General features: G+C 50.3%; 3 protein-coding genes across 4 annotated transcripts; 2 read left to right on the top strand and 1 right to left on the bottom strand.

Moving 5' to 3' along the window:
- Positions 1-3,292: 3,292 nt before the first annotated feature.
- On the bottom strand, positions 3,293-15,370 carry CES2 (carboxylesterase 2). Of its 2 annotated transcripts, XM_019979452.2 has the most exons (12): positions 15,173-15,370; positions 9,485-9,689; positions 8,404-8,539; positions 7,624-7,757; positions 7,280-7,538; positions 6,738-6,836; positions 6,291-6,431; positions 6,095-6,175; positions 5,715-5,859; positions 5,156-5,281; positions 4,153-4,225; positions 3,293-3,737 (listed from the first exon to the last, which is right to left on the bottom strand). In XM_019979452.2, exons 1-12 carry the CDS (start codon positions 15,246-15,248, stop codon positions 3,551-3,553), a joined length of 1,662 nt encoding a protein of 553 aa, XP_019835011.2. In that variant the 5' UTR covers positions 15,249-15,370; the 3' UTR covers positions 3,293-3,550. The 2 variants fall into 2 exon arrangements, with proteins under 2 accessions (XP_019835011.2, XP_019835013.1); XM_019979454.2 differs by lacking the exon at positions 9,485-9,689 and having other exon boundaries at positions 15,173-15,323.
- Positions 10,250-10,520, top strand: LOC109572561 (small ribosomal subunit protein uS14-like). Its single transcript, XM_070770726.1, has one exon. The coding sequence runs from the start codon at positions 10,250-10,252 to the stop codon at positions 10,418-10,420; it is 171 nt and encodes a 56-aa protein (XP_070626827.1). The 3' UTR covers positions 10,421-10,520.
- A 1,103-nt stretch (positions 15,371-16,473) lies between the features above and the next one.
- On the top strand, positions 16,474-18,369 carry CIAO2B (cytosolic iron-sulfur assembly component 2B). The gene is made up of 5 exons (XM_070770725.1): positions 16,474-16,655; positions 16,822-16,899; positions 17,155-17,280; positions 17,717-17,762; positions 18,159-18,369. Exons 1-5 carry the CDS (start codon positions 16,482-16,484, stop codon positions 18,254-18,256), a joined length of 522 nt encoding a protein of 173 aa, XP_070626826.1. The 5' UTR covers positions 16,474-16,481; the 3' UTR covers positions 18,257-18,369.
- Positions 18,370-18,613: the final 244 nt, after the last annotated feature.

Here is an 18,613-nt window from a genome sequence, read left to right as displayed (position 1 = left end):
GCCACGTGTCAGCTGTGTGACCTGGTACAAGTTACTTCACAGTTCCAGGCCTAGTTTTGTCTTCCATTAAACAGTGATGATAAGAGGAGCCACCTCGCAGGGTTCAAGTGAGGTTACAGCACGAAAACATGAGGTATGAAACCAGAGGCAAGGGGAGCCTGTTCTTGTGTCAGAACAGGATGTCCGGCTCTCTGCTGGCTTGGGAGACCCCCACCCCATGGGCCCCAGTGTCAGGAACATGACTGGCTGGGAGTGAGAGGTGGGGGGATGGGTGGAGAGTACAATGCACTGGCAAATATTTGCTAATTCGAACAGCTGAATGTGCTGTTCATTGAGGGACTGGGTGAAGGTCATGGCTGGACTGGAAGCCAGATCCTCTCCTGGAGTTCCAGCTCACACCTCAATTTGGAGAGCCTGAGGACCAAATTTCTCTCCTGCCAGAAACAACCAGGGCAGCTTCCTGAATCCTCTTTGGAAATTTCCCTGGTGGGGCCATTCCCTCTCTCAGAATCCCAGGTACATGCAAGGGCTCATGAGAGAGAGACTGAGAAAGAGGAAGGTGGGTGATGGAGGGAGGTAACCAGCCACAATGAGATACCACTACACATCCATTAAATTAATCAAATGTAAAAGACTGATAAGACGAGGTGCTGGTGAGAATCTGGAGTAATTGGAACTCACATATATGGCTAATGAGTATGCAAAAATGGCATAGTCAAGTTGGAAGGCAGTTTGACATTTTCTTTCAAAGTTAAGCACACACTTTCCATATGACTCAGTGAATCCACTGTTAGCTATTTGCATGTGTGCTAAGTTGCTTCAGTTGTGTCCAACTCTGCAACCCTATGGACCAGACTATAGCCTTCCAGGCTCCTCTTTCCATGGGATTCTCCAGGCAAGAATATGGGAGTGGGTTACCATGCTGTCCTCTAGGGATTGAACCTGTGTCTCTTATGTCTCCTGCAGTGACAGGTGGGTTCTTTATTGCTCCTGCCACCTGGGAAGCCCTAGCAATTTACTATTTATGAAATGAAAGCATATGTCCAGGGACTTGTCTGAAAATGTTCATAGCGACTTTGTTGAAAATAGCCTAAAAATGCTCAGTCGCTTCAGTCGTGTCCGACTCTTTGGGACCCCATGGACTATAGTCCACCAGGCTGTTCTGTCCATGGGATTCTCCAGGCAAGAATACTGGACTGGGTTGCCATTTCCTTCTCCAGGGGATCTTCCTGACCCAGGGATGGAACCCATGTCTCATGTCTCCTGCATTGGCGGGTGGGTTCTTTACCACTAGCACCACCTGGGAAAAAGGAGAAATCACTCAAATGTCCGTCAGTGGATGAATGGGTAAAATGTGGCGTGTCATATATGGAGTCTTCTTCAGCAAGAAAAGAGAAAAACTACTGGTTGAATCTCAAAAACATTATGCTAAGAGACAGAAGCTGGTAAAAAAAAAAAATCAATTTATATGAAGCTTTAAAAAAGGCAAACTATAGCAACAGAAAGCAAGTTAGTAGTTGTGTGGAATCAGGTTCGGGGCAGTGCCAGGGTGCACAAAGGAACTTTTCTGAGCAATGGATGCATCCTAAAACTTGATGTGATGGTGGTTGTACGTCTTATACATTTATCCAAATTTATAAAACATTTCACACCTAAAATGGGTGAATGTGTATGTGAATTATTCCACAATAAAGCTGTTCAAAAAATCAGTTTACCTAAAACTAGTCCTGGGAGTCCACTTTTGGGAAGTACACTGTGCATAGCAGGACTGAAAAACAGAAGCATGCATGCCAACAGATGCTTTCAGGATGCTGGGGAAGCATTAGAACCAGACAGTGTTCATGAGAACGGGCTTCCCTAGTGGCTCAGTGGTAAAGAATCCACCTGCCAATGCAGGAGGTGTGGGTTCAATCCCTAGGTTGGGAATATCCCCTGGAGAAGGAAATGGCAACCCACTCCAGTATTCTTGCCTGGGAAATCCCATGGACAGAGGAGCCTGGCAGGCTACAGTCCATGGGGTCGCAAAGAGTCGAACAAGACTTAGCGATGAACTAACAAGAACAACAAAAGAAAAAAAAGAAAGAAAAAAAAAAAACAAACACCAAAAGAAAGTGTTCTTTAGAAAGAAGTCTCCTTTCTCATCCAGAGTTGGTCATCTCAAGCTCAAGGGTGTACTTGTGTGCCACCTGGTGTCTATAGTGGGCAATGCGTGAATCTCCATCCTTCAAGCCCAACTTCAGGGGGCTCTGACTGGGCTGAATACAGTGGGTAGAAAGAAGGGGGACATTTCTCCTGGGAAACCAGGTACTCAGAGGGTCAGAGGTAGGGAGTCCTGGATCTATGAGAAGAGGGATACAACCTCTTATTGATATAAAGAAAGTGCTTTGGTGGAACAAAGAGGCAGAATGAACATAATTGGTGCTTTTGCATATTGAGATGAAATATAAGATAGGGTTTTGGTGGGGTGGGGTGCGGGTGGGAAGAGATGGTGAAAAGGAATTAAAAGTTTAGGGAGAATGAGGTCCATAGGAAAACGAATCATGTCAATGCCCACAGTGAGTTGGGGAATGCTCAGCAGAGGGGATGGTTGGAGGTGGGGGTCGGCAGTAGCAAGGGGGATTCTAAAAAGCAAAGGAGACCTCCCTGGATGAAGAGGCCATTGGGAGCCAACAGACAAGTCTCTTCTCCTAACATCCTAGATCTTCTGATGCCTCAATCCTGCTTCCAGGAAATATCTCACAGATAAACCTCTTCATGGATGTGCTGCGATCATGTAAAGTCTGGGCCCTACAATGTCTGCAGAATCACTGAAGATAAAGACAGGTTCAGGAGACAGTGACTGAGGAACCCGCCCAGTTCTCCTGGCCACTGTGCAGCTGGCCCAGGCTCCAGCAGCCCATGGACAAGCCCAATTCTGCTTCCTACAAAAAAAAGGGTCAATCACCTCTGTGGGACACTAAGTGAAAGAGAAGTTTGTTTAAAGGTCAACAATAGATGGCACTTAGTCTAGGAAGACAATGGGTGGGGATAGGGACATCGACATTCTGAGTAATGGGTAGCCTGGGTGGAGGGTGGGGCTGAGATCCTACACTCCCAGGATCCTAGTGTCCAGGTTTCTGATTGGCCATTTACAGACGGAGAGCATGGGGGCCTTGCTGAGAGCCAGGTGTGCAAGGTTCCCCAAGCACCTTCCTTCAGAGGTAGAGGAGAGAGAGGCTGGGGAGGCAGTGGAAGTAAGGAAGGGAAGACGGGGCTCAGGGTCCAGTGGAGTGCTAAAGAAAGTAAACTTCCATTAGTGTTTGCTCACGCAGCTTCCTGGGAAGGTTTATTGATTGTGTCTGAGAAGAGAGGACCCGTGGCAGGCTTGGGAACATCAGGCAGTTGGTTCTTCAAGGTTTCCGTGAGGATAGATGGGTAGAAGAATCAATGAATGAATGGCTGTGTGAATGAAAGAAAAAACTGCTGGCTCCTCACTGGGCATGTGTGGGCACATCTGGCAGAGCCCCACCTATACTCAAGCCCCCAACCCCCCACCCCCAGATGCAGGAAACTATAGTTCTGTGTGCTTCTCCTTGGTCTCCATTAGCTCCTGTGTCTTCTGGGGTAGGGTCTTCATCCAGAACTGGAGCCTGTGGGCCTTCAGGGCCCGGCCCACTGCAGGCTGCGTGTTCAGCTGCATGTATTGGTCCTCCTGGTCGAACATCGGCCAGTGGGGCAGACCCTCACCATTGGGGTTCCTGTAGACATGAGGGTCACTCTGAGTCCTACCAAGCTCAGATCCAAGCACCCTGACAGGTCAGGCAAGGCAACCAAACAGGGCTTGGGGAATGAGAGGGGAGGTTTCTAGAAGTAGGAAAGAAAGAAACCACCTCCCACTAGAGCATCAGTTCTACAGGAGGCAGGGCAGCCTTTGTTCCTTCCTGACAGAGGGAGGTTCTGTAGGTAACAGCACTGTCACCGCCCCTCCCCCCACCATCCAGGTCACCCAGAGATGGAAAGAGTGTCCAAGAGGATCTTGGAGCTGGGGAGGGGGCCATGCAATGAAGGACACATACACTCATGAGTCACCGTAGACAGATGAGGGGAGCCCCAGATGGATTCCAGGCCCTGCCCTCCCCACCATGGGGTTAAAGTAGGGGTGTGACATCTCACTGATTTCGAGCAAAGTTGGCCCAATACTTGATCATCTTCCTGCTCAGCAGCTCCTCCTCCTCCGTGAATTGGACTACAGAGCAAGAAGACAAGGGTCCAGGTCAGGGCAGTTCAGTCCGGCACGTGGGTCATTCCCCCGTCTCCCCACCATCCCAGGCTCTGTCCTGTCATCCCCAGCCTTCAGCTCTGCCCGATCCCCAGGCCCTGTCCTTGCCCAAGCCCCATATATTCATCCCGGCCTCTGGCTGACCCGACACTGGGTTCAACCCTGACCTAGAAGGCTCTCTTCTTCTGACACTGGAAGAGATTTAAAAAATAAATAGGAGGGCTTCCCTGGTGGCTCAGCTGGTAAAGAATTCATCTGCAATGAGGGAGACCTGGATTCAATACCTGGGGTTGGGAAGATCCCCTGGAGAAGGGAACAGCTACCCACTCCAGTATTCCGGCCTGGAGAATTCCATGGACTGTATAGTCCGTGGGGTCACAAAGAGTTGGACATGACTGAGTGATTTTAAAAAATAAATAAATAAATAGGAAAAAGAAGGGTAGGGAGGAAGGGAAAAAAAAAAAGAGAGAGAGAGAGAAAAATGCCTTTGAAATATGTTCTCTGCACCCATGCCAGACACCTAAAATCAGGGTGGGGAGAGATGGAGTATAGGTTCTGGTCTGAAGAGTCCTGGACTCCAAGCTCAGTTTTTTTTTCCCTTTCCTTTTCTTCTTCGTCTTCTTTTTTAAAATTTCCTTTTCTTTTTTGTACCTGCAGCATGCGGGACCGTAGTTTCCCAGCCAGGGATTGAACCTGTGCCCCCTGCATCAGGAGTGTAGAGTCTTAACCACTGGACCATCAGGGAAGTCCCTGGAGCTCAGTCTTTCCATCTGTCAGATCTTGGACACCTGATCCCGTCCTCTCTCAGAGCCTTAGTTTTCTCATGATTGCCCTCACCCAGGGTCTCAGCGAGCATCCCACATCCTGGGAACAAGGAGCCCCACCCAGGAGACTCACTTTGCTCATTTCTGAAGAGGAAGAGAACCTCATCTCCATGGTCCGCCCTCACAGAGCTCGGCCTGACATCCTTGAAGAAGCTGGACTGATGTTGGAACTCGTAGAAGTAGACGGGGGCGTGGGAACCTGGGGAGGTAGGGCAGATGGGCCATGACATGGCAGCCCCTCACTGGGAGCCTTCCTGCATGATCCATGGTGATGACATAGCTAGGTCCAAAGATGGTTGGAATCTGGACAATGGGGTGAGGGAATCCCAGGCTGGAGCAACGGCAGTGGGAAGGGCCTGGGTTCAAATCGTGGCCTTGGAACTTCCTAGGGTGTGGTCTTGGGCAAGTCACTGAAGGTCACTGAACTCTTTTCCTCTTCTGTAAAATGGGATAAATGTCTGTCTCTTAGACTAGCCATGAGGATTTACCGAGATGAAGGATCTCAAGTGCCTGGCACCTGGGGCCCAATAAATATATATGGGTGGGGACCTGGACACTGGTAGACCTCCCCTGACACCTGCAGCTCCAAGCTGCCCCCCTGCCAGTCTGGCTTTAGTTACAGATGTACTTACGATGAAACATTGCTACTTGGAGTGCAGGGATCACAAAAAGGTAGTCCCCCATAATCTCATGGAGCTGGTTTTGGAGGGTCTGGTGGTCTTCACTGTCCTCTATGTACTCCTCCATCAACAGCTCACCAAACTCAGGAGGCATAGTCTGCCCCAGGTGGATGAGGGAGTCAGGTTAGGCAGGCTGGCAGGGGCCGGGAGGCAGCAGGGGCAGAGGTGGGAGATGGATTCTGGGTTGGGATTGGGAACTGAGGACAGGGACCAAGCTCTGGTGGGGGTGGGGGCAGGTATTGCATAGACAGGATATCTGGGTGATGGGTTCCCCGTGCCTTGGGATAGGAAAGGAACCCCTTCCCATGAGGGCAGGTCCACAAGAACCTCACCGTCATTGTTGACAATTCCTGCAAGGCATTCCTCACGGACTCTCTGCTTATTTCCCTCCTAGTGTCAGAATTGTTCACGCTCTGGGTGGTGGGAGAGACTCAAGTTGGAAATAGGATGGGCCCAGAACTATGAAGCCCTGAGGACTTCCCATTGGATGGGCTCCCAGGCACCTGGAGGCTTGGGAGTGGGCCTCACCAAGGGGATGATCCAACCATACTCATCATTGTTGACACCAATGATGCTGGGGACAGGTTGAAAGTCGTCAGAGGCCAGCAGCTCCAGGGGGTGCTTGGGCAGGAAGATCCCATCCACCACGCCGGGGATGATCTTGACGAGCTAAGGATCCTCAAGGTCAGGTCGCAGACACTTTCTGATGCCACAGACATCATGCACCCCTTCCTGGTTCATCCCAGGATGCTCACACCCACCCCAGAAGGTCCTACATCTGCCTCAACATGGCCTGGTCTCAATTCGCACCTCATCTCCTGTAAGGGAGGCTTACAGGAGGCTCCTGTAAGAGGGCTATAAGGACACCACAGTGTGGAGCTAGAAAAACTTGCCCGTGACAGTGAAGGGTACCCAGGCTTGCCTGCCGCACACCTGATTGCCCCTCCCTTCAAAGCCACATCCATTCAGCCAAACCTTGTTGATGGCCAGAACCTCCTCTTCATTCTTGTGCCGCAGGCAGTCCACCAGGGCCTCTGAGTCAACCTGGCCACAGGCAGACAGGTTGGCTACCACCTGTGAAGAGATCAGGCAGTGGTCGGCTCATCCTTCCAGGTAGGGGAGAGAGGTATGCCCAATGCCCCAGGTGCAGGCAGGTGTACCCCCAAATCTCACAGAGTATTGTGAATGGATTTCTACAGGGTTGAAATTGTCCCAACCTCCCTGTTGCTCAGAGGACTCAGCTGGGGGGGGGGTGCCATCCCACTTTCCTAGATGGTCCTGCCTCTGATGGGGGTCCCAGGGCAGAAGTTCTATGGGCCACGGAACACACTCAGCCTCTGAGCTGACAGAGTCTTGTGAATTCTGACCCCTGAACAATCCCCAGGTAGATGGCTGTTCCCAAGGTCCTCTGATGGCAGGGGAGTCCCTGTTATCTCCACTTAACAGACAGCATAATGGGCTGAGGGCTAAGAAATGCAGGGAGCAGGTCTGGGCTTTCCACGGGTGAGGGCACTTACTTTGGCGACCTTGTCAGATGAGTTGATGGTGAGGCCAGGCAGCAGGGCCACGCCACTCTCCATGATGGCGCCATGGAAGAGTCCTTGGGACATGGGGGATATGACATGCAAAGACACGCTTATGCCACCCGCAGACTCGCCAAAAATTGTGACACGGCCAGGGTCGCCTCCAAAGTAGGCGATATTCTGCTGGACCCAGCGCAGTGCGGCCACTTGATCCAGGTAGCCCCAGTTGCCAGTTGCGTGCTTGTCTCCAGTGCTGAGAGGTGGCAAGGATGAGGGTCATGGGGCTGTCCTAGCTCCATCAGTCCTCGTTGCCCAGCCCAGCCCAACCCCAGACTCACCTGAAGAAGCCCAGCAAACCCAGGCGGTACTGGATAACGACCACCACCACGTCTCCAAAGGCTGCCAGTGCAGAGCCGTCATACATGGACGCCATGCCCAGGACAAGCCCGCCACCATGGATCCACACCATCACCTGGGGAATCCGAGGTATAGTTACCATGTGGCTCCCACCTGGCCCTAAACCCCACCAGGGCTGCTACCTAAACTAACCACCACTTTGACTCTGCTCACCTAACCACATGGACAGAACTCTAGCAAGACACAGTAGTGTCTTCATTACCTGGACTGAAGGTGACCCATGTTCTATCAGGAAAACCCACCTCCCACATGTAAGGCCTGTCCCACTTACCAGAGCCTGGCTCCATTTCCCCCAGAACCCTCTGAGGTGGAAAGAAAAGGAGTGTTTCTCTGATCACCTTACATGCATGCACATTAATTAAGAGTACTCCATTCTCACTGGCCCAATGGATAATCCAAGACTGGGGTCTCTGGCCACCTCAAAGTGCAGGCCTTAGGCACCTAGGTACCTGACTGGGTCCTGGGTATGAGTTGGTTGGGTGAGTCCACTGTCCCTCCTAGGGACACAGTTTCTGACCTCTGAGAGCAGCCAGGGTTTTGTGACCCTGTGCCGAAGGGTCAGCCATCCACGCTGGGTAAGAAGCACTCAGTGTCTTAACAGGGTCCACGTGCAGTGGGGCTCAAGCTGATCTTGTCCTTTTCAATCTTCTTGCAGAAGAAACATCCTCCCACCCCTCACCCAGTTATGTCCTGGCACTCACAGGCAGATTGGAGCCCTCATGGGAATAGGCAGGTGTGTGGATGTTGAGGTACAGACAATCTTCAGACATGGAGGTAGAAGGCAGGGTCACATTCCATAGTTCCATGCTTTTCATGCCGTCGGCGTCCTGCGGACACCTGGTGGTGGCAGGCAGTTAGTCCTGGGGCTGTGCAGTAGCTGTAACCAGATTCTGGGCCCCGATTTACTCCCAGCTACTTGGTCCAACTTTCTCTGATGCCCCACTTACATGTGATCCCTCCTTAAAGGACCTTTGCACCAGGTTACAGTCCACAGACTCTGGGAAAGCTGGAATGGAGCCCCGTCTTCCAGGGAAGCCTCAAGTTTATGAGGGCCTTGGATACTATCCTCCTGAGGCTGAGAAATCTTGACTCTTGAGGGCCTCTATGAGAACTGTTGGTTGCCTGTGTTGACATTCACCACCATATCCCTGTACTCACACACACCTGGGACAGGGGAGTAGCCCGTACACATGTGCTGCCAAAATGAATGGCTTAATTTCTCAAGAGAAGAGCAGTGCAATGTCCTTTAAAAACCTCAAGTCAATCTCTCAGAAAACCTCATCTCTCCCTCAAAGTTTCCAGCTGCAAGAACATTCACACATTCCTTGGTCAATTCCTTGAGCTCTGGGCCAGGTTGCAGTTGTGGCACCTGGCCCTGTTGGTTGGCACAGTGACTGTGAAGACTCAGGTCTGCCACTCCTTGGGAATCTACAGTATGAGCTGCTAGAATCAGGAGCTCCTACAAGGGTCAAACCTCTTTCAGAGCCACTTTCTCTGGTGTCAGAGATCACTTGGTATGATTAAAACTTAGGGAGTTACATGTCTCTGCTTGTCCCTTCAGCATGTAGATCTAATGCTCTTTTGAGTGCTAAGTCCTCAATCTGGGAAAGTTACTTTGCTCTTTCAAGCTTCAGCATGCTTATCGGAAAAATGCATTCGAATATCCATCAAACTCAGAAGGAAAACTGGCTGTGGCTTAGATGAAATAACAACTGCAACCTGGCCCAGAGCTCAAGAGTACCCTCTATACCAGGGCCTAAAGTTCCCAGACCTCCTGCTTACTTGGCTGGCTGGGAAGTCCCATCCTTTACACCACTCCAAGATTCTGGGGGCTCCGGGGGTGCAAATCGCAGCGGCCCTACAGGTGGCTTGGCAAAGGGAATTCCCAAGAAGGTGTGGACCCCCATATCAGCATTATTCACGTAGACAAGGCTCCCCTGTACCTTCCCTGTGTGTGTGGTTCGGACAGGGCGGGTAGAGTCCTGGCCTGTGGGCAGAGAGATGGACATCAGGGTTGGGTCTCCCCATTCAGCTGCCCTCCCAGACTGTTGATGTTTTCACCTCCTTCCTGTCCTCAGCTCAGCTCAAGGGACACTGATCTACCAATACTTGCTTTACAGACTCCCTGCCTGTAATTCTGCCCTGCCCCCACTGCCTTTACTGCTCCAGCCTTTTCCATCAGGCTCAGTGTACCTCTCTGGGGCTTGGCATCATGGTTTAGCCCCAGGAGCCTCAAATAGCCATATGAGCTTGATGGGGGTGAGAGTGTCCCTTCCACTCACTGTGTGCAGGCCTAGGAGCAGCAGGAGAACTATAGGAATCAGACAGACAAGATTCTTGTCCTTAAGGATCTCACATTCCAGGTGGCAAGAATGACATAAAGTATTCCCCAAATAAAGAGTGATGTTATGAGGAGAACTACAGAGGAAAGGGCAGCTGTGTCTAGAACATTAGAAAGCACAGCCCGCCCTGCTAAAGGGATCTGGCAACCAGGAAGAGATTAAGAGTCACCTAACACCTTTGCCTCATTGCAGCCAAGAAAGCAACATGGGCCACCAGCAGCTCTATTGGATCCATCAGAGAAAATTCGGCCAGAGTTCTCGCTCTTGCTGGGTCTGCTCAAACCACCATGGTCTGATCCAAAAATACGGCCTCAAAATGTGCCACCAGCGTTTCCACCAGTATGCGAAGGACATCAGCGTCGTTAAGTTGGACTAACTGGACTTGCTTAAATGGATCGTCCAGCACATCTATCTTATGCAGAAACAATACTAGCTCTTTGAAAATAAAAGTTTAAAAATTTAAAAAAAGAAAGAAAGTCACCTAACAGTTGGGGAGCTGAAATTCCTAATAGATAAAAAATTCTATAAATAAGAAAGATGACAGCAACGTACATTTGGCAAAAGAACATGAAATGGTGAAAGTGCATATTCAGATAGAATGAGGAATACCAATAAATAGCTTTTACACAAATGAGGAGATATTTGTCTCAATCATGCTAAGAGAAATGCATACTGAAACCTGAATGTGATGTCAGCAACTTATTTTGTCACAGAAAGCAAGACAATCAGACATTGTATGTTTTCTATTGGAAGTCCATTGTACTGCATATGAAGCAGTCTTGACCCTAAACAAAACAAAGCAAAACGTAAAATCTGAATTTGATCGAGACTCTAGAATATAAATACAAATTTACAGGCACACAGGGGGCAGAGAAACAGTTAAAAGACACCATACCAGCAAAATCCAAACTCTGTTATATATAGAATTTAAAAAATGATACAAATGAACAAAACAGAAACAGATTCAGGGACACAGAAAACAAATTTATGGTTACCAAAAGGAAAAAGGGGGGAGGAATAAATTAGGAGTTTGGGATTAACATATATGCACTGCTGCTGCTGCTGCTGCTGCTGCTAATTCGCTTCAGTCATGTCCGACTCTGTGCGACCCCATGGACTGCAGCCTGCCAGGCTTCTCCGTCCATGGGATTCTCCAGGCAAGAACACTGGAGTGGGTTGCCATTTCCTCCTCCAATGCATAAAAGTGAAAAGTGAAAGTGAAATCGCTCAGTCGTGTCCGACTCTTAGCGACCCCATGGACTGCAGCCTACCAGGTTCCTCCATCCATGGGATTTTCCAGGCAAGAGTACTGGAGTGGGTTGCCATTGCCTTCGCCAATATACACACTACTATATATAAAATAACCAACAAGGGCCTAGAGCCCTTATACAGCACAGGGAACTCTACTCAATATCTCATAATAATCTATAAGGGAAAAGAATATGAATATGTTTATCACTGAACCACTTTACTGTACACCTGAAACTAACTTAACATTATAAATCAACTATACTTCAAGAAAACAAACAAAAATAACCCAAATCCCAACTCTGGGATCCTCTCCAGAATAAACTAGTTTCTTCAACACAACAACAAAATCACAAGGAAAACAGAAGCGAGGCAGAGAAGGAATCTGAAGATTGAGCTTCACGAAATACTTCAAAAAGACAGGCAATAATAAATGTTGGAAAGGATGTGGAAAAACTGGAACCTTCGTACATTGCCAGTGGGAAAAGAAAATGGTGCAAGTGCTTTGGAAAACATCCTGTAGTTCTTCAAAAAGTTAAACATAGAGTTACCAAATGACCCAGCAATTCCACTCCTAGGTATAAACTCAAGAGAATTGGAAACATGTCCACACAAAAACTTGGGTATGGATGTTCATAGCAGGATTATTTATAATAGCCAAAAAGTGGAAAGAATCCAAATGTCCATCAACTGATAAATGGATTGATAAAATGTACAATATCTACACAATAGAATATATTATTCAGCAATAAAAAGAATTACCAAACATTCTACAACACAGATGAACCTTGAAAATATGCTAAGTGAAAAAAGCCAGTTCTAAAGCACCACATATTGGATGATTCAATTTATACAAAATCACAATTGGGATATTCATAGAGAGAAAATGTTGGGGCAAAGGGAAATCAATGTGGTAAACTCCATAAATATACTAAAAACCATATTAAAATGTGTGTTTATTTATTTTATTTCTTTGGCTGTGCTGGGTCTTAGTTGTGGCATGTGGGATCTTTTTTAGTTATGGCATGTGGGATTTAGCTCCCCGTGCTGTGCTGTGCTTAGTTGCTCAGTTGTGTCCAACTCTGCGACCCCATGGACCGTAGCCCGCCAGGTTCCTCTATCCATGGGGATTCTCCAGGCAAGAATACAGAGTCGGTTGCCATGCTCTCCCTCAGGGGATCTTCCCAACCCAAGGATCGAACCCAGGTGTCCCTCATCGAGGGCAGATTCTTTACCATCTGAGCCACCAGAGAAGCCCAAACATACTGGATTGGGTAGTCTATCCACGCTCCTGGGGAATTTCTTGACCCAGGAATCAAACAAGGGTCTCCTGCATTGCAGGCAGATTCTTCACCAGATGAGCTACCAGGGAAGTCCCTAGTTCCCTGCCCAGGGATCAAACATGTGCCCCCTGCATTGGGATCATGGAGTCTTAGTCACTGGCCACCAGGGAAGTCCCTACAAACCATATTAAATGCTATGTGAATTATATCTTAAATTTGCTATTAAAAAAAGAAGCACAGCTACCAGTTCTTAAAGTATGAATCTTATATAAATCGTGGTTTTAAAAAATGTCATAAATATCATGAGATAACATGAAAAAACAATGTTTGACTAGATGTTTGATTACATTAAGAAATTATGAGAGATATACACCTTTTATTTTAGTAGGACATGATTAAAAAAATTTACAAGTGATGTGATGTCTGGGATTTGCTTCAAATAATAGTGCAAAGGAGAGGCGATAATCCAAACAAAACTAAGGTGCCCAGGTCTTGATAACTGTTGAAGGCATACTGAGTCTGCTATATTATTCTCCCTACCTCAGATGGGGAGCCCTGCAGTGCTATGTGACCTCAGGCAGTCCTGACCCTCTCTGTGCCTCAGGGTGCAGGGAGGTATCCAATCAGGCTCCCAATTCCTCTGGTGCTATCTCCACCGGTTCCCACCTCCTTGGCGCCTTTCCTCCTGCATGCTCAGGTTCTGTCTGCAGAATTTGGCAGATCTGAGCCTGGTTTCATAATAAAAAGTGTTCTTTTTTTTAAAAGAAAGAAAACAAAAAACAGCCTCACGTGACTGTACTACCCTATACCTATTAGATTTACACGGATTAACATGTTTGATGACACATAGTGTGGGTGAGGCCAGAGTCAGCAGCTATTCTCACGCTCCACAGAGGGTAACTGAGCAATGCCTTTTCAAGTCAGAAGGCCCACCATTCTCCCAAGGAACATGCTGCTCTCTAGTTCCTGGTGGGATGGAATGTCTATCCATGTAATTCACTGCCTCCACCAGCCTCTAATGCTGGTTGTTTGTTATAGCAAAGGACAAAACCTGCTAAAATGTTCCTGATCAGAGGCTGGTTACATTGAGGATGCTTACTTCTTGAAGAGAAGGCCTTTCATTAAACAGGATGAAGAAGTTCTACCACGATGGGGTGTGGAAGTCACTCCTGGGGTCAGGAAGTGGAAAAGCCGGGACCAGAAAGGGAGGCAATGGGTGACCATTTAGGTGAAAACCAAGGATGCATGCACACACCCATTCTTGGGTGAACTCCTGGGCAGTGTGTGGAAAGCCCTGGAGATCTAGATGGTCCCTGTCAAAAAGCTAGGACTTGGTAGAACAGGAGAGGGACAGACCCATCACCTGTACTTATCAATTCTTCTGCTCTGAAAGTGGGTCCAATCCAACACAGCAACATGTTTAAAAAGAGGCCTCAGCCAAGCTTAGCAGATTGTGGTGCTGGAAGATTCCGGGGACCTCCTAGAGTCTGGTCAGCAAGGGGTCAGGGTGGAAGCCCAGTGGGGTGGGCCACGGGGGAGTCATGAGTGTGTGGACCCTTCCTGGGCAGATTGGACTGGGAGGGGACAAGATAGTCAAGTGTCACAGGCAGAGAACCTCTGAATTACATGATCATAGGGTTCAAGAGCCGGAGAAGGCAACGGCATCCCACTCCAGTGCTCTTGCCTGGAAAGTCCCATGGATGGAGGAGCCTGGTGGGCTGCAGTCCATGGGGTTGCTGGGAGTCGGACACGACTGAGCGACTTCCCTTTCACTTTTCACTTTCCTGCATTGGAGAAGGAAATGGCAACCCACTCCGGTGTTCTTGCCTGGAGAATCCCAGGGACGAGGGAGCCTGGTGGGCTGCCGTCTATGGGGTCGCACAGAGTCGGACACGACTGAAGCGACTTAGCAGCAGCAGCAGCAGGGTTCAAGAGCAGGTACAGGAGCTGGGGCTGTGCTCGGGTACTGTGCCCACATAGCCTAAGCTACTTATCAGTAAAAGCTACTGATAAGGGCTGGCACAAAGAGCTATTACCTTTGCCCTGAAGGCTAAGGCATACCCTCACCTCGGGTGGGTGCATGGGGTGAAGAGGATGTGGCAGTCTCTTCTGCTAGATGTAGCTGCTGGGGATGGGGGCCTCTGTAGCCTGAGCCAGTAACCTTGCCTACAACTCCGTGGAGAGAGATTCAGAGGCTGTCAGGACGTCCCTCTGGCCAAGGTTGCAACGCTCAGAGCCAAACGGTGGCAGGAAGGTTATTATTATTGTTGATGCTATCACCGATCAGCTCCAGCTCCACCACGAACACTTAGAAGGGAAATGTTCCAAATAACTTCCCACCCCGCCCGGCTGCGTCTCACAACCTAGAGCCCGTTTGCCCCTCAGCGTAGCTAGACCTGGGGCAGGCCAGACTTTTTCTCGCCTCTGGGGACGCAGAGATGCGTGGGATCATGGTTCTGTTACTGTAGCGCTCCAGCGGCTCCCACCTCCCGGACGCCAGTACCCGCTCTCCCACCCCCACCTCCATCCCCACAGCCTCTGCAGAATTTGGCCAAGTCCTACCCCGGTCCCTATGTTGCCCTGCGCGGGAGCCTCACCCTGGCCCGGGACGAGGAGAAGCAAGAACCCGAAGGCCACGGCCCTCAGACGCAAGCGAGGCCCGTCCGGCTTCATCGTGAGCTCAGAAGTCTTTTCTGTACTACTGGCGGGCACACGGCTTTTCAAGAGGCTGCGCGGGGACCCGTCCAGCCAGGACTCGACCAGTCAGTGCCTCGCCCAGGTCTGTAGTTTGGACTGGGCAGGGCGTAGGCGGGAGCAAAGGTGGGTTTGGCAGGAGAGCGGGACTAAATGGGTTAAGCCCAGTGGCAGGCAAGGGCTAGCACAACCGCTTCCCTTCTGTCTGGGTCCCCTTGGGCTTCCTTCGAAGAGGCATTGAGGCTTCCGCAGTTCTCCGCAATACCAAGACCCCTCTCCCCAAACTTGCGTTCAGTGTCCCTACAGTCACAGGCTTGACAAATGTGGTGCTGGGGCGGGGGCGGGGGGAACCGGTGCGAGGAGCGCGGAGAGGGAGCAATAAGCTGTAATTGGGGAAACCGGGAGCGTTTCCTTGAGGAGGGGCACGATCAGAATTCCCACAGACAAGAGATATCAAAACGACTTTCGTTCAGAGGGAAAGGAACCGCTCGAGTAAAGGCAGGAAAACGTGACTGCCAGTCATTCCAAAAACTCCTCCTTGTTTTCAGGGATCGATTTCCTGGGTTCAGCTTCATCCCCTTACTGTCTCTGGTCTGAGGGTCTCCTTGAGCCCCCCGCCCTACTCAGCAAAGGTCCCCCTTTTGAAATGCACACTTGATTGTGGCACTCATCTTAAGGACACCCTCAACCTCATCCCGGGTCTTTCCCTGTCCCCAGCTCTTTCCAAAATCGAGGTCAGTTATTTATCCATTGGACAAACATTTAAAGAACGTCTGCTGGTCCGCGTGCTGGGGACTGGGAGAGCACTCTCGGGCCCCAGGTGCAGATGGAGCTACAGGTGCGTGTCCGGGAAGTTCCGAAACGCAGTGAGCCGTTCCGGGGCAGACAGGCAAGTCTAGGCAACTGCCCAGCCTACGGGGCAGGTTTCTCAGAGGAAATGATGCCTGGCTCGATCTCATTCGGATCTTCAGTGCTCCAGCCTTATCCTGCGGTGCCCAGCACCCTCCCGGCTCGCACAAGTGCTCCCTTCTCGGTGCCGTTGTTGGAGGCGCTCGGTATGTTCCCGGGTCCGGGTGGAGAGCTCATGGTGGCCACCGTCCCACCCATACCCCAGGTGGAGCAAGAGCAGCGCCGCGTGTCCCTCGCGTTACCCCGTCACCACGCCACGCCCCATTCCCGTTCCCCGGAAGTGCGCCGTAGGAGAGGAAGTGCATGCCTAAGGTCGCCGGCAGCGGTTCCGCGATGGTGGGCGGCGGCGGCATGGGGGGCGGTCTCCTGGAGAACGCTAACCCCCTCATCTACGAGCGCTCTGGGGACCGGCCAGTGTCCGCGGGCGAGGAGGACGAGCAGGTTCCAGACAGCATCGACGCGCGCGAGATCTTCGATATCCACCGCTGCCGGGCGCGGGGGTGGAGGGCGGTTTTCGGGGGCATGGGATGCGGGGGATGAAGTGACGTTGTGTAGTCGGTGCAGCTGTGTTAGGGCCGGGCATTCCGGCGGAGGCTTCTCAGTGGGCAAAGGCGCAGAGTCCTCTTTCCTTCACTTGGCACATTTGATTCGCTCCATCAATGACCCGGAGCATCCCCTGACGCTAGAAGAATTGAACGTAGTAGAGCAAGTCCGGGTTCAGGTGAGTCACTCCCAGCGTCCAGCGTAGCGACTTGTTCGGGAGAGCCACGATAGCTCAGCTGTGCACCTAGGGGCTGGTGTGCTTTCAGGACACGGACTCCTCCCTCAGTGGCTCTTTGGAACATTTGCACACCCATTTTATGGATGAGGAAACTGAGGCCCATACTTGTTAGACGACTTGTTTGAAGCAACAGACTAAAAAGAGGGGCTCAGGACTGAACGGGTCATGACTCCTAACATCCCTCTCCCCAACTAGGTGAGCGACCCCGAGAGCACAGTGGCTGTGGCCTTCACACCCACCATTCCACACTGCAGTATGGCCACCCTTATTGGCCTGTCCATCAAAGTCAAGCTTCTTCGATCCCTTCCCCAGCGTTTCAAGGTGAGTTTGAACTTAGCCCTGTGGGTGGGGCAGCTGTGAGTGTTTGTCACTGAGGAGGATATGGGAGCATGAGTCTGGATGTCAGAGAGATCTGGAAGGAACCTGGCTAGCAGAGATGAAATTGGGAGGAGACTTTCCAACTGGATAGGACAAGAATAAAGACCCACATGGAAAGTGCAGAAAAGTAGTGAGGAGTGTGGCAGTTTGGGCAGTAGGGAGCCACAGATAAGGTTGGAGCAGGGGTGGAGGGTGCAGGCAGGTCTTTAAGTCAGTAGCCATTGGCCAGACATTTGGGTAGTGATGTACTGGCAGTGAGTGGATTTGGAAGGCCGGAGTCCAAAAGCATAATTAGGAGTAGGATCAACTGGAGGGGGTGAGTGGGGAGAAGGGGGTAGGCAGGTGTGTGGGTGCTCAGGCCCACCTCTCTCCCTCCCAGATGGATGTGCACATTACACCAGGGACCCATGCCTCAGAACATGCAGGTAAGTGTGGGCTGGTATTGAAACATTAGCCCCGAGGCTTCCCCCTTGCCATGATGGTTTCTAGGGCAAGATTGGGGGTGTGGCACTAGGCAGATGCTTTAGGTGGCCGCCTAAAGCAAAGTTGGCCTGACTTGAGTCTCCTGTGTTTACCATATTCTTTCACTCCTGCCTTCTCTCTCTTCTAAGTATATAGGACCAGGGTGTGCCAGGCCTTATAGTGTAGCAGGCAGACGAGAGTGGCCAGGTGGGAAGGGGTCATAAGAAAGTGGGGGAAGTATGGGCTCAGATGGTTGGGGTAGCCAGATCAAGACTTGGAATCCTGGGAAGGTGACAGGAGGGCTTTGTTGGGGGTTGGGGGGGTTAGATATATTTCACCACTCTCTTCTTTCCACCTAGTGAACAAGCAGCTTGCAGATAAAGAGCGGGTGGCAGCTGCCCTAGAGAACACCCACCTGCTTGAGGTTGTGAACCAGTGTCTGTCAGCCCGGTCTTGAGCCTGGATTTTTGCTCCCAGCCCCACGCAGGGCTCCTGGTTTTGTTTTCTTGAATCATTGACAATAAGAAACTAACATTTTGCATTTTGTAATAAACCCTTAACTTATATTCATTTCCCAGGGTGCCTGAGAGTCTTTCATCTCTGTGGGGTCACTCTCGATTTGGGATGGGGGTGGTAGTGAGTGCCTATACAGGATGAGTCAAGGAGGTTTGGTTCATTTAAAAAATTTCTCCCAATGATTTGATTGGGAAAAGTTGCAAGTATGCCAAAAAATTGAAAGAATAAGGTAGCACACAGTCTTGTATACCCACCACCTAGATTTAACAGTTCTTAAGATGTTACAACACTGGCTTTA

Source organism: Bos indicus, chromosome 18, assembly GCF_029378745.1.
Source record: "Bos indicus isolate NIAB-ARS_2022 breed Sahiwal x Tharparkar chromosome 18, NIAB-ARS_B.indTharparkar_mat_pri_1.0, whole genome shotgun sequence".
Classification (NCBI taxonomy): domain Eukaryota; kingdom Metazoa; phylum Chordata; class Mammalia; order Artiodactyla; family Bovidae; genus Bos; species Bos indicus.
This window is presented reverse-complemented; position numbering and strand designations above follow the sequence as displayed.

Excerpts from the sequence above, each read along its gene's own strand:
- CIAO2B (XM_070770725.1), top strand. The coding sequence starts at position 16,482 with ATGCCTAAGGTCGCCGGCAGCGGTTCCGCGATGGTGGGCGGCGGCGGC. Across the intron at positions 17,281-17,716 it reads CCCTTCCCCAGCGTTTCAAG|ATGGATGTGCACATTACACC; the intron begins GTGAGTTTGAAC and ends TCTCCCTCCCAG. Across the intron at positions 17,763-18,158 it reads CCATGCCTCAGAACATGCAG|TGAACAAGCAGCTTGCAGAT; the intron begins GTAAGTGTGGGC and ends CTTTCCACCTAG.
- LOC109572561 (XM_070770726.1), top strand. The coding sequence starts at position 10,250 with ATGGGCCACCAGCAGCTCTATTGGATCCATCAGAGAAAATTCGGCCAG.
- CES2 (XM_019979452.2), bottom strand. The coding sequence starts at position 15,248 with ATGAAGCCGGACGGGCCTCGCTTGCGTCTGAGGGCCGTGGCCTTCGGG. Across the intron at positions 7,539-7,623 it reads GGTTTGCTGGGCTTCTTCAG|CACTGGAGACAAGCACGCAA; the intron begins GTGAGTCTGGGG and ends GCCACCTCTCAG. Across the intron at positions 6,837-7,279 it reads CATCTGACAAGGTCGCCAAA|GTGGTAGCCAACCTGTCTGC; the intron begins GTAAGTGCCCTC and ends ATCTCTTCACAG.